Here is a 12,112-nt window from a genome sequence, read left to right on the forward strand (position 1 = left end):
CAAATCCATTTCTGGGCCCCCCAAATCCCATTTCCAGGCCCCCCAAATCCCATTTCAGGCCCTCCAATCCCATTTCCAAGCCCAAATCCCATTTCCAGGCCTTCCATATCCATTTCCAGCCCCCAAATCCCATTTCAGGGGCCCCAAATCCCATTTCCAGGGCCCCCAAATCCATTTCCTGGGCGCCCAAATCCCATTTCCAGGCCCCCAAAATCCCATTCTGGGCCCCTAAGTGTCTTTTTGGTCCCCAAATCCCCAATCCCATTTCAGGCCCTTTCCAGGCCCCCAAATCCCATTTCAGGCCCCCAAACCATTTTCACAGGCCCTTCCCAATCCCATTTCTGGGTCCCCAATGTTGGTCATTTTGGGCCATTTTTGGGCACCCAAATCCATTTCCGCAGGCCCACAAACCCCATTGCCCAGGCCCTAAATCCCATTTTCTCCCAGGCCCCTTTCCCACCCTCCCACCTTTCAATCTCCCCAGCATCAACCAGAACCTCTCGGGTACATCTCCCGCTCCTTCGGCCTCTTTACGCAATGCCTCCAACCTCTTCTTTCCAATCGTCCTCATTTGGGCCCACCACCACAACCTTACGGCAGAACCCCTTAAAGGCCAAAAGCTTGCGCCTCTGCCCGGAGTTATACACGTTACACTGCCAAAAAACGGGGTAAAAAAGGCCAAAAACGTCAAAAAACAATCGAAAAGGGCTAGGAGTGAGCTTGAAGCCCCATTGATCTGAATGGGGTTTTACCTGGTCGAGGATGAAGTTCCTCTTGGTTCTGGGAGCGATCTGAAACCAGCTTGCTAAGGCCAACTGGGCAAGCCTGCTTGGATCAGCAGGTCCTTGCCCTCTTTGGCGTTCCGCTCTTCCATACTTCGGGACCGCCTCGTCGACCCAAAAACAGGGGATTTAGGAGGAAAATGAAGGGGCTGGGGGTTCATTATGGGAGGTCTTTGGGGAGCCTGAGGGTTTATTAATGGGGGTCTAATGGGGGTGTATTTGTGGCTATAGGGCTGCTAAGGCACTGGATCAGCAGCTCCCTGCTCTTAGTGTCCAGGACCCCCAAGATGACCCAAAATGCCCCAAAATAGGGGATTTAGGAGGAAAAAGAGGGGCTGGGGGTCATTATGGGGGTCTTTGGGGAGAGCTAAGGGTTATTATGGGCGTCTATGGGGGTGTATTTGTGGCTATAGGGCTGCTAAGGCACTGGGCAGCCTGCTGGATCAGCAGGTCCTTGCTCTTGGCGTCCAGCTCTTCCACTTCGGGACCCCTCGTCTGACCCAAAAACAGGGGATTTAGGAGGAAAATGAGGGGCTGGGGGTCATTATGGGGGTCTTTGGGGGGAGCTAGGGTTATTATGGGGGTCTATGGGGGTGTATTTGTGGCTATAGGGCTGCTAAGGCCACTGGGCAGCCCTGCTGGATCAGCAGGTCCTTGCCTCTTGGCGTTCCAGCTCTTCCCACTTAGGGACCCCTCGCTGGACCCAAACAGGGGATTTTAAGGAGGAAAAATGAGGGGCTGGGGGGTCAAATTATGGGGGTGGTCTCAATGGGGGGAGCTAAGGGTTATTATGGGGGTCTATGGGGGTGTATTTTGGCTATAGGGCTGGCTAAGGGAACTGGATCAGCAGCTCCCTGCTCTTAGTGCAGGACCCCCAAGATGACCCAAAAACAGGGGATTTAGGAGGAAAAAGAGGGATTTAGGAGGAAAAAGCATGATGGTTGAGGTCTTGGAGGGGTCTCAGGGTCAATTTTGGGGGGGCCTTTAAGGGGGTCCATTTTATGGGGTCTTATGGGGGTGTATTTTGTGCTATAGGGCAGCTTTCTCTCTTAGTGCCCAGCTATCCCACCTTGGGACCCCCAAAATGCCCCAAAATAGGGGATTTAGGAGGAAAATGATGGGCTGGGGGGCTCTGGGGGGGTCTCAGGGTCATTTTGGGGGGCTTTGGGGGTCATTTTTGGGGTCTATGGGGGTGCATTTGTGCCTATAGGGCAGCTCCCTGTTCTTTAGTGCCCAACTATCCCACCTTGGGACCCCAAAAATACCCCAAAATAGGGGATTTTAGGGAGGAAAATGATGGGTGGGGGTCTCTGCGGGGGTCTCAGGGTCATTTTGGGGGGCTTTGTGGGGATCTAAGGGTTATTATGGGGTTCTTAATGGGACTGTATTTGTGAGCTATAAGGGCTGCTAAGGCCACTTGGGCAGCCTGCTGGATCAGCAGGTCCTTGCTCTTGGCGTCCAGCTCTTCCACTTCGGGACCCCCTCGTCTGACCCAAAACGGGGAATTTAGGGAGGAAAATGATGGTCTGGGGTCACTATGAGGGGTCTGGGGGAGCTGAGGGTATTATGGGGGTCTATGGGGGTGTTTGTGGCTATAGGGCTGCTTAAGGCACTGGATGCAGCAGCTCCGCTGCTCTTCAGTGTCCAGGACCCCCAAATACCCCAAAAAACAGGGGGAATTTAGGAGGAAAATGAGGGGCTGGGGGTCACTATGGGGGTCTTTGGGGGAGCTGAGGGTTATTATGGGGTCTAATATGGGGGTGTATTTGTGGCTATAGGGCAGCTCCCTGCTCTTAGTGCCCAGCTATCCCACTTCAAGACCCCAAAAATGCCCCAAAATAGGGGATTTAGGAGGAAAATGATGGGTTGGGGGTCTTTTAGAGGGCATCTAGGGGGGTCCTAGGGGTCATTTTGAGGGTCTTTTATGGGGGTCAATTTTTGGGGTCTATGGGGGTGTAATTTGTGGCTATAGGGCAGCTCCCTGCTTCTTCTCCGTGGCCCAACTAATTCCCACCTTGGGACCTCTCAAAAACCACCAAAAAGTGGGGATTTAGGAGGAAAAATAGGGGATTTAGGAGGGAATGAATGGGTTGGGGTCTTCTTGGGGGGGGTTCTCAATCAGTCATTTTGGGGGGCCTTGGGGGAGCTAAAGGGTTTATTATGGGGGTCATATGGGGGTGTATTGATGCTATAGGGAGGGCAGCTCTTAGTGCCCAGCTATCCCACCTTGGGACCCCAAAAACACCCAAAAAGAAGGGATTTAATCGAGGAAAAAGATGTTTTTTGGGGTGTCTGGTTGATTGTTGGGGGGGGGGGCAGTTTTTGATTTTGGGGTGAATTTTACCCTCATTTGGTGAGCACCAACCTCGGTCCCCAGGATGTTTGTAACTTTGTCCCTGATTCTCTGCGTCTGTGTTTCTGAGCCATTGGAGTCTTCGCAGAGCCGCAGCCCCAACCATCACAGCACCTTAATGGGGGGGGGGGGGGGCATAATGAAAGGAGACCCCACCCAAATAATTGGCCTCATATCACCTAAGGAGCAGACCCATCACCCCACAGCCCCCCAGCCCCACCCAAGCCCCCAATTTCCTCTCCCTCTTTCTGCCCCCCAATAACCCCATTCCCACCCCAATACCCCAAAATCCCCCACTCCCCCCATTAATCCCCCCATACCCGCCTTTTACTAACCCCATACCACCGCTTCGATTACCCCCATATACTCCCCTTTTAATCAACCCCATATCCCCCATACCCCCCTTTACTTACCCCTTAACTACCCCCATACCCCCCTTTACTACCCCCATACCCCCCATTCCCACGCGCAATAATCCCCCATTACTACCCTTTACCACCCCGCCATTTCCCGCCCCCAACCCCATTTCCCCTATTCCCCTCCCAACCCCCATACCCCCACTCCCATGTACGCCCCTTTATCACCCCCATACCCCCCATCTCCCTTTAACTACACATATCCCCCTTTACTACCCCATACCCCCTTCTAATACCCCCATACCACACCATACCACCCCATACCCCCTTTACTACCCCATACCACCCAGTACCTTTTACTTTACCCATAACCACCCCATACCCCATTATCCCTTACCAACCCCTTTACCCACCCCAAACCCCCATACCCTCCCTTTACCACCCCATACACCATACCTCCATTTTACATACCCCATGACCAGCCCATACCCCCCTTTACTACCCCCCACACCCATTCCCTCCTCCAAACAACTCCATTGCCCCGCCCCCATATCCCATACCCATTCCCCTCTTAAATCCCCCTAACCCCGTCTTTACTAACCCGCCCATACCCCAAATATACCCCTTTTTACCACCCCCCTGAAACCCCTCCTAACCCCATACTCCCCTTTACCTCAATACTCCCGCCATACCCCTTTACTATAACTACCCCCATAACCCCCCTTATAACCCCCTTTAAACGAACATATAACCCTTTTTACTCCCCCATACGTACCCCCCTTTACTCCCCCCATACCCCCTTTAAACTCCCATAGCCCCCCATAAACCCCCCTTTAACTCCCCTCATACCACCATAGCCCTTTACTCCAGTGGGGGTCGCCCCCTTACGTCTCCCCACCACCCATACCACCATCCCCCCTTTACCTAACCCCGCAATCCATTCCCCCCTTAAACCCCATTACCCCCTTTTACTTCCCACCAGTAACCCCCCCTTTGTACTCCCCCATACCTACTACCCCATATGTACCCCCTTTACACCCCCAACCCCATATCCCCCCCATATCCCCCCATACCTCACACTGCTGGCAGGCTCAGTGGGTGCCGGTGGGGTCCGGACCCTTTAGTTTCGAGGGGGCACGCAATTGAAATGAAGACGTATCCGCGGTGGACGGGGGGGCACAGAGCTTCGTTCTGCCCAAAGTTGAGCTGTACGGCGCAGCCTTTACACAGCACGTGGGGCAGCAGCGCCCGCCCCCCAAGTGATTCCTTTGGGATCCGGAACGCGACCCCCAACCCTTCCCCGTTCTTAGAGAAGGAAAGTTCCCACCTCTCGCGTCACTGGCCTCAGTCCTGGGTTTCAAATAATGGGGGGGGGTGGGGGTTAAAGGTGTTGCTTGCACAACCAATCTGCACTGTTTTCACCCAATTTACCCCCCCCATCTTCATTCTCCAGCCCATAAACTCATCTATATTAAACTCCCCACCCACAAAACACCCACCAGGCACCCCCTCATCCCCACCAGGACCTCCCCCCCCACAAGGACCCCCCCTTTCCCCCCCAAAGGACCCTCCCCTTCCCCTCCTCCCCCCTTCAGGACCTCCCTTTCCCCCCAAAAACACCCCCCCCCCCCTCCCTCAAACCCCCTCAGGACCCTCCAAGGACCCCCCCGCAAATGCCCCCCACCCCTCAGACCCTCCCCTTCTCCCCCTCCCCTCCTCCCCACCCCAGGACCCTTCCCCCCCCAAAATGCTCCCACCCCCCAGGACCTTCCCCTTCCCCCCTCCTCACCCCCCACCCAGGACCGCTCCCCTTCCATCCCCCCCCCAGGACCCCGCCCCTAAATGCCCCCCACCCAGCCCCCCCAAAGTACCCTCCCCCCCCCTCCCACCCACCTCCCGCACCTCAGGACCCTCCCTGACCCCCCAAGGCCCCCCCCAAAAGGACCCCCATCCCCCCAGTGCCCCACCAGGAGCCCCCCCCCAAAAGCCCCCTTTCCCCCCCGCCCGCCCCTTCCCCTCTTCCCCCCCAGGACCCCGAAAAGGGACCCTCCCCCTCCCCCCCCACCAAGACCCCCCAACCCCCCCAGTGCCCCCCAGGACCCCCCCCATAGCCCCCACCAAGCCGAAATGGGATTTGGAGGCCTGGAAATGGGATTTGGGGGGCTGGAAATGGGATTTGGAGGCCTGGAAATGGGATTTGGGGGGCCTGGAAATGGGATTTGGGGGCCCAGAAATGGGATTTGGGTCCCAGAAATGGGATTTGGGGTCCCAAAATGGTGGTTAGGGACCCAGAAATGGGATTTGGGGGGTCAAAAATGGGATTTGGGGGCCTAGAAATGGGATTTGGGGTCCCAAAATGGAGCTTAGATACACAGAAATGGGATTTGGGGGCCTGGAAATGGGATTTGGGGTCCCAAAATGGAGCTTAGGGGGGTCGGAAATGGGATTTGGGGACCCAAAATGGCACTTGGGGGCCTGGAAATGGGGTTTGGGGGCCAGAAATGGGGTTTGGGGGCCTGGAAATGGGATTTGGGGACCCGAAATGGCACTTGGGGGGCTTGGAAATGGGATTTGGGGGCCTGGAAATGGGGTTTGGGGGTTGGAAATGGGATTTGGGGGGTCTGGAAATGGGATTTGGGGGCCCAAAATGGTGCTTAGGAGTCCAGAAATGGGATTTGGGGGCCTGGAAATGGGATTTGGGGGCCCAAAATGGCCCAAAATGACACTTGGGGGACCCAGAAATGGGATTTGGGGGCCTGAAAATGGGATTTGGGGTCCAGAAATGGGATTTGGGGGCCTAGAAATGGGATTTGGGGGTTGGAAATGGGATTTGGGGGCCCAGAAATGGGATTTAGAGACCCAAAATGGCACTTAAGGGGTCCAGAAATGGTATTTGGGGGCCTGGAAATGGGATTTGGGGGCCCAAAATGGTGGGTAGGGGTCCAGAAGTGGCACTTATGGGGCCTGGAAATGGGATTTGGGGACCTAAAATGGCACTCAAGGGGCCCAGAAATGGGATTTGGGGTCCCAAAATGACACTTAGGGGCCCAGAAATGGGGTTTGGGGGGCCTGGAAATGGGATTTGGGGGCCCAAAATGGCCCAAAATGACACTTGGGGGACCCAGAAATGGCACTTGGGGGGCCTGGAAATGGGATTTGGGGGCCAGAAATGGGATTTGGGGGCCCAAAATTGAGGTTAGATACACAGAAATGGGGCTTGGGGACCCAAAATGGTGCTTAGGGACCCAGAAGTGGCACTTGGGGGGCCTGGAAATGGGATTTGGGGGCACAGAAATGGGGTTTGGGGGCCTGGAAATGGGGTTTGGGGGCCTGGAAATGGCACTTGAGGGCCCAGAAATGGGGTTTGGGAGGCCTGGAAATGGGATTTGGGGGCTAGAAATGGGATTTAGGGACCCAAAATGGCACTTAAGGGGTCCAGAAATGGGATTTGGGGGCCTGGAAATGGGATTTGGGGGCCCAAAATGGCACTTGGGGGGCTTGGAAATGGGATTTGGGGGCCCAAAATGACACTTAAGGGGCCTAGAAATGGTGCTTAGTGACCCAGAAATGGGTCCTCAACTGCCCCCCAACCCCTTTAGGACCCCCTTAACCACCCCCAACCTCACTGTATCCCCTCTGGGAGCCCCCCAACCCCTTTAAGACCCCCTCAACTACCCCCCAACTTCACCTTATCCCCTCTGGGAGCCCCCCAGCCCCTTTAGGACCCCCTATACTGCCCCCCAACCCCTCTCTCAGCCCCCCAACCCCTTTAGGACTCCCTATACTGCCCCCCAACCCACCTTAATCCGATCCCCTCTGGGAGTCCCCCCAACCTCGCTCCTTGCAGTCCCCATAACCGACCCCCTAAACCACCCCTTAAGACCCCCATCGCCCCCAATGCCCGCCTTTAAGACCCCTATACACTGCCCCCCAACCCCATACGACCCTCCTCAACCCCCCAACCCCTCTCCAGCCCTAACCCCTTTACGACCCCCTATACACTGCCCCCCAACCCTCTTCCAGCCCCCCTAACCCCTTAGACCCTTAACCACCTGCCCCAACCTTATCCTCTCCCCTATAGGCGCCCCCAGCCCCTTTAGCGACCCCCTATAGCTGCCCCCAACCCCTCTCTCAGCCCCTAGAACCCCTTTAAGACCCCTTCAACGCCCCTCAACCCCTTTAGGACCCCTCAACTGCCCCCCAGACCCATTAAGACCCCCTTAACTGCCCCCCACCCCTCTCTCAGCCCATACCCCCCATAACCCCTCTTTCTTCTCCCCCTTTATTCCATTGCAGCCAATTACTCCCTGCCGGAGAAGAGCGAGTACCTGGACGAGGTTCATTACGGGGAGCTGCCCAAGGAGGAGGCTCAGCCCTTGGTCACGAAATACAAAGAATACGCCAGGACTTCTGCTCACCATGAACGAGGCAATCCGCCTGCTAACAACCGCAAACAACCGCAACAGCAGAACCTGTGGCAAACCGGCGGCCAGGATAGGACGGTTAGATGATGGGGGGATCTGGGGGTTGGGTGGTGGAAAGATATGGGGGTTATGGGTGGAGATATGGGGATGGGGTGAGATAGGGGGCCTATGTGCTCATAGGGGGAGCTTGGACCTCAATATGGGGGGTATGGGGTGAGATATGGGGGTCCTGTGTGCTCATGGGGGGCTTGGACCTTAATATGGGGGTCCTGTGTGTTCATAGGGGGCTTGAGCCTCAATATGGGTGGGCTGGGCCTTGATATGGGGGGGTTGGACCTCAATATGGGGGTCCTGGTGCGAAATTATGTGGGGGGGGGTGAAAATCATGGGGGGCTTGGGTCCTCAAGGATGGGGTCCCTGGGCTTAGGGGGGGGCTGGCGTGTGAGATGGGGGGCTTGGGTCCTCAATGGTGGGGGGATGAGAGTATGGGGGCTTGCGGTGTCAAAATTATGGGGGGGCTGGGGTGAGATAGGGGGGCTTGGACCTTCAATATGGGGGTCCTGTGTCTTGCCGCTGGGGGGGATTTGGAGGTTGCCAGAGTGGCTCATAGGGGGCGTGACGGTCATATATGGGGGGGGATGGGGGAGATAACGGTGCTGTTGTGACATATGGGGGGCATGGGGTTGAGACTAGGGGGGGATTGGGTACGGATGATGGGGTTAATACAGGGTCCTATTATGTCTTTATTGGCTGGTCTGGTCCTTCGCATATTAGTGGGGTTTTTGGTGCTCCAATAGTGGGGGGCTGGTGCTATAGGTGGTGGGTTGGACCTCCAGTATGGTCTGTGTACGCATGGGGGCTTGGACTAATATGGGGGTGCCTGTGGTATTCAGAGGGGGGTCCGTGTGTTGCCATAGGGGTGGGCTCCATAATTGGGCTTGGACCTCACTTTGGGTGCCTGTAGTCGCTCATAGGAGGTTATAGCCTTGATGTGGGTTAATACGGGGTCTGTGTGCTTATGGGGAGCTGGGTCCTTGATATGGGGGGCTGGATCTTCAATAGGTGGGGATTGGGGAGCTATGGGGGGGCTTGTTGGTGTGAAGATAATGGGGGGGGGGTGAGATATAGGGGGCTTGGATGTGAAATATGGGGGGCATGGGGTGAGATATGGGGGATGGGGTGAGATATGGGGTCCTGGGTGCGTTAGGGGCTTGGGCTTGGATATGTGGGGGCTTGGGCCTCAATATGGGTTGATTGGCTTCGCTAATGTGGGGGCTTTGGCTCAATACTGGGGGGTCTGTTTGTACGTCAATAGGGGGGCGGCCTTAAATATGGCTGGCGTTGGACCCTCAATATAGGGGGTTTAGACCGTTCAGTATGGGGTGGCGTTGGGCCGCAATTATCGGGGTCTGTTCTCTCATTGAGGGGGGGTTGGACGTCATTGGGGTTCGCTGGTGCTCGATAGGGGGGTGGACTTGATATGGTGGGGATTGGGCCTCAATAGGTGGGGGGGTGGAGCCGTCAATTACTGGGTCCCTGGGTGTGAAATTTGGGGGTCTGTGTGCTAAATATGGGGGGGGGGGTGAAATCCGGGGGTCCTTGGTTCTTATGGGGGAGCTGGTTGTCGGTGGGCCTTGATATGGGGGGGTTGCCCCTCAATGTATGGGGGGGGGGGGATATGGGGTGAGGAATATGGGGGGCTTGGACCTCCAATATGGGGGGCTTTTGGGCCTGCAATAAGTGGGAGGGGGTTGAAAATTCCGTTCGCATATTTATTTTTTTGGGGCGGGCGCTTGGGCCTCGAATATTGGGGGGTCCTGCTTGTTGCTATTCCACCTTGGGCGCAGGGGGGTGGGGGTTGGACATGTGCTGATCTGCGGGGGTCGGAACCCTTGGTCAATAGTGGGTCTTCTGTGGTGCTTTATGGGCGGGCGGGCTGCCTCTTCATATGGGGGGGCTTGGGCCTCAATCATGGGGGTGCCTGGGTGCTCAATTGGTAATGGGGGGTTGCTTTGGGGTGGGACTTTGAACTCTGGGGGGGGGTGAGGACCTCAGTATGGGGGGCCTGTGTGCTTTCATATTGGGGCTATGGTTGAGACCTCCCATATGGTTTGGTCCTGGTGCTTATGCGGGGAGCTGGGCCTTTGATATGGGGGGTCTGGACCTGTGATTGATGGGCGGGCTGGACCTCAGTATGGGGGTGTCTTGGACCTCAATGACTGGTCCGGGGGTTCCTGTGTAACTCAAGGGGGTGGGCTTCATAGGGGGGGCTTGGAACACCTCAATATGGGCGCTCTTGGGCCTCAATATGGGGGCTTGGACCTCTAATGGATGGAGGGATGGGTGTGAGTTGCGATACTGGGAGGGGTGAGATTGGGGGGGAGAATTGGAAGTCGGGTGTAGATTATTTTTGGGAGGATGGTGAGATATAGTAGGGGCTTGGCCTCGAAGTTATGGGTCTGCTGGTGGTGTTCCTGTTGTGCTGTATTGGGTGGGGGGTGGGTGGCTTGTTTTGCTGGGCCGCTTGAACCGGGGCTTGGACCTCAATATGGGGGTCCTGTGTACTCATAGGGGGGGTGGGCCTTGATATGGGGGGCTTGGGCCTCAATATGGGGGTCCGCTGTGTGCTCCCCTAGGGCGGGTGGGTGGGTGGCCTTGATATGTTGTGGTGTTTGTGGGCGGTTTGGCGGTTTTGGAGCCTCAATAAGCGGGTTGCTTGTTGTGTGTGGTCTTTTTTGAGTGTTGGGTTGGGGTGGGGGGGTGTTTGTGGTTGGGGTGGGTTGGGTGTGGTTTAGGGAAGGGGGTCTCTCTAATATTGTGGTTGTGTTGGGTCTTGGTGTCTATGGCGGGTGGCGCTGGGCCTTGAATTATGGGGTCTTAGGACCATCGTTCAATATGGGGTCACCCTATGTCCTCGCTTGTTGGCCTCTAGTAGGGATTCTCTGGGGCTCATTGTCCCGTCCTGCCATTTTTGGGGCCCTTCCCCTCGTCATTTTGGTTTGGGCCATTCCCCCTTCCATTTGATGCCATCTGGGTGTTTGTCCCGGCTCAGCATTTTCGATGCCATCATCCCCCCACCTTTCTAACTTGCCAATTCCTCCTCATTCACACCCCAATTTCTCTGCCCCATTGTGCGGTCCAACGCCGCGTGTTACGACAACCGTATCTACGGGCAGCAGCAAGTACCTTGGCCACCTGGAAACCGCGGGTAATAAACGCCTCAAAATTCCCCTTTTTTTCAAGCCCCAAAAATCCCCCCTTTAAACCCTTCATGCCATCTATTTAAAAAAACTAAAACGCACCAAAGAATCCTCTTTTTTTATTAAATACCCCCAAATCTCCAGGGTTACCTGTATTCTAACCGACTAGTTACTTGGGAAGATACGAGCGACGTTCTATTGGCCGCGCGTATGAATCCAACAAACAGATACTTGTGATGTACTATACAGCAGTACAATACGGGAGGTCAGGCAATGCCATAAATACTCCCACTTGTTTTTTTTAACGCTCCCTCAAAATCGCCCTTTTTTGCCGCCGCAAAATCCCATTTTTTCACTCCCCATGTGAAGTCGTTCCTCCTGCTCCCTTAGCACCCATTGCCTACAGATAGGGATTTCCTACCTCCCAAAATCTCCCCTGGTTATTTTTCACCCAATTCCCTTTTTTTACTCCGCCAAAATCTTTTTTTTTCACCCAATAATCCCTTCTATTCGTCCTGCTGCTCGCTCCCTATTGCCTTTACATAGGATTGTTCAAACCCAATGATACCCCTTTTTTATCAACTCCTCATAATCTCTCTCTCTTTTCACCCTTGCCTCAAATTCTTCTATCATGTTCCCCCTCCTTCACTCGTCTGTTGCTACATAGGTGGATTTTTGCCCCCAGTAAATCCCCTTTATATTGTTTACCCTGGACCAAAATCCCCTTTTTTTACTAAAACTCCCCAAGACTCCATTTTTTTCAACTCATCAGATCCCCCGGTTTCTCACCTTCATCCTATGCCTAGTTAGGGGAGTTTCACACCCCCATAGTCCCCCGTTTTTTACCCCAAAAATCCCCTTTTTTTACCCCAAAATCTCACCATCCCCCACCCCTTACCCCTAAATGACCCTACATTGGGGATTTTGCCCTCCAAATCCTCCTTATTGTGACCCCCAAATCCGCCTTTTGCATACCCAGGCGACTCAAAACCCGTGG

At 55.2% G+C, this 12,112-nt stretch overlaps 1 protein-coding gene and 1 long non-coding RNA gene across 2 annotated transcripts in view; one reads left to right on the forward strand and one right to left on the reverse strand.

The window, feature by feature from the left end:
• The window catches only part of HNRNPUL2 (heterogeneous nuclear ribonucleoprotein U like 2), a 27,121-nt gene that overhangs the window by 13,473 nt on the left and 1,536 nt on the right, over window positions 1–12,112 (forward strand). Inside the window, exons 7-9 of the mRNA XM_032441765.1 lie at window positions 7,763–7,965; window positions 9,038–9,054; window positions 9,283–9,285. Of these exons, the coding sequence (XP_032297656.1) occupies window positions 7,763–7,965; window positions 9,038–9,054; window positions 9,283–9,285 (223 nt within the window). The remainder of the gene's footprint in view (window positions 1–7,762; window positions 7,966–9,037; window positions 9,055–9,282; window positions 9,286–12,112) is intronic.
• On the reverse strand, window positions 982–3,177 carry LOC116652665. The gene is made up of 2 exons (XR_004305803.1): window positions 3,127–3,177; window positions 982–1,277 (listed from the first exon to the last, which is right to left on the reverse strand). It is a non-coding gene; the product is annotated as an uncharacterized LOC116652665 (long non-coding RNA).

This window comes from Coturnix japonica, unplaced genomic scaffold (assembly GCF_001577835.2).
Source record: "Coturnix japonica isolate 7356 unplaced genomic scaffold, Coturnix japonica 2.1 chrUnrandom548, whole genome shotgun sequence".
In the NCBI taxonomy this organism is placed as follows: Eukaryota; Metazoa; Chordata; class Aves; order Galliformes; family Phasianidae; genus Coturnix; species Coturnix japonica.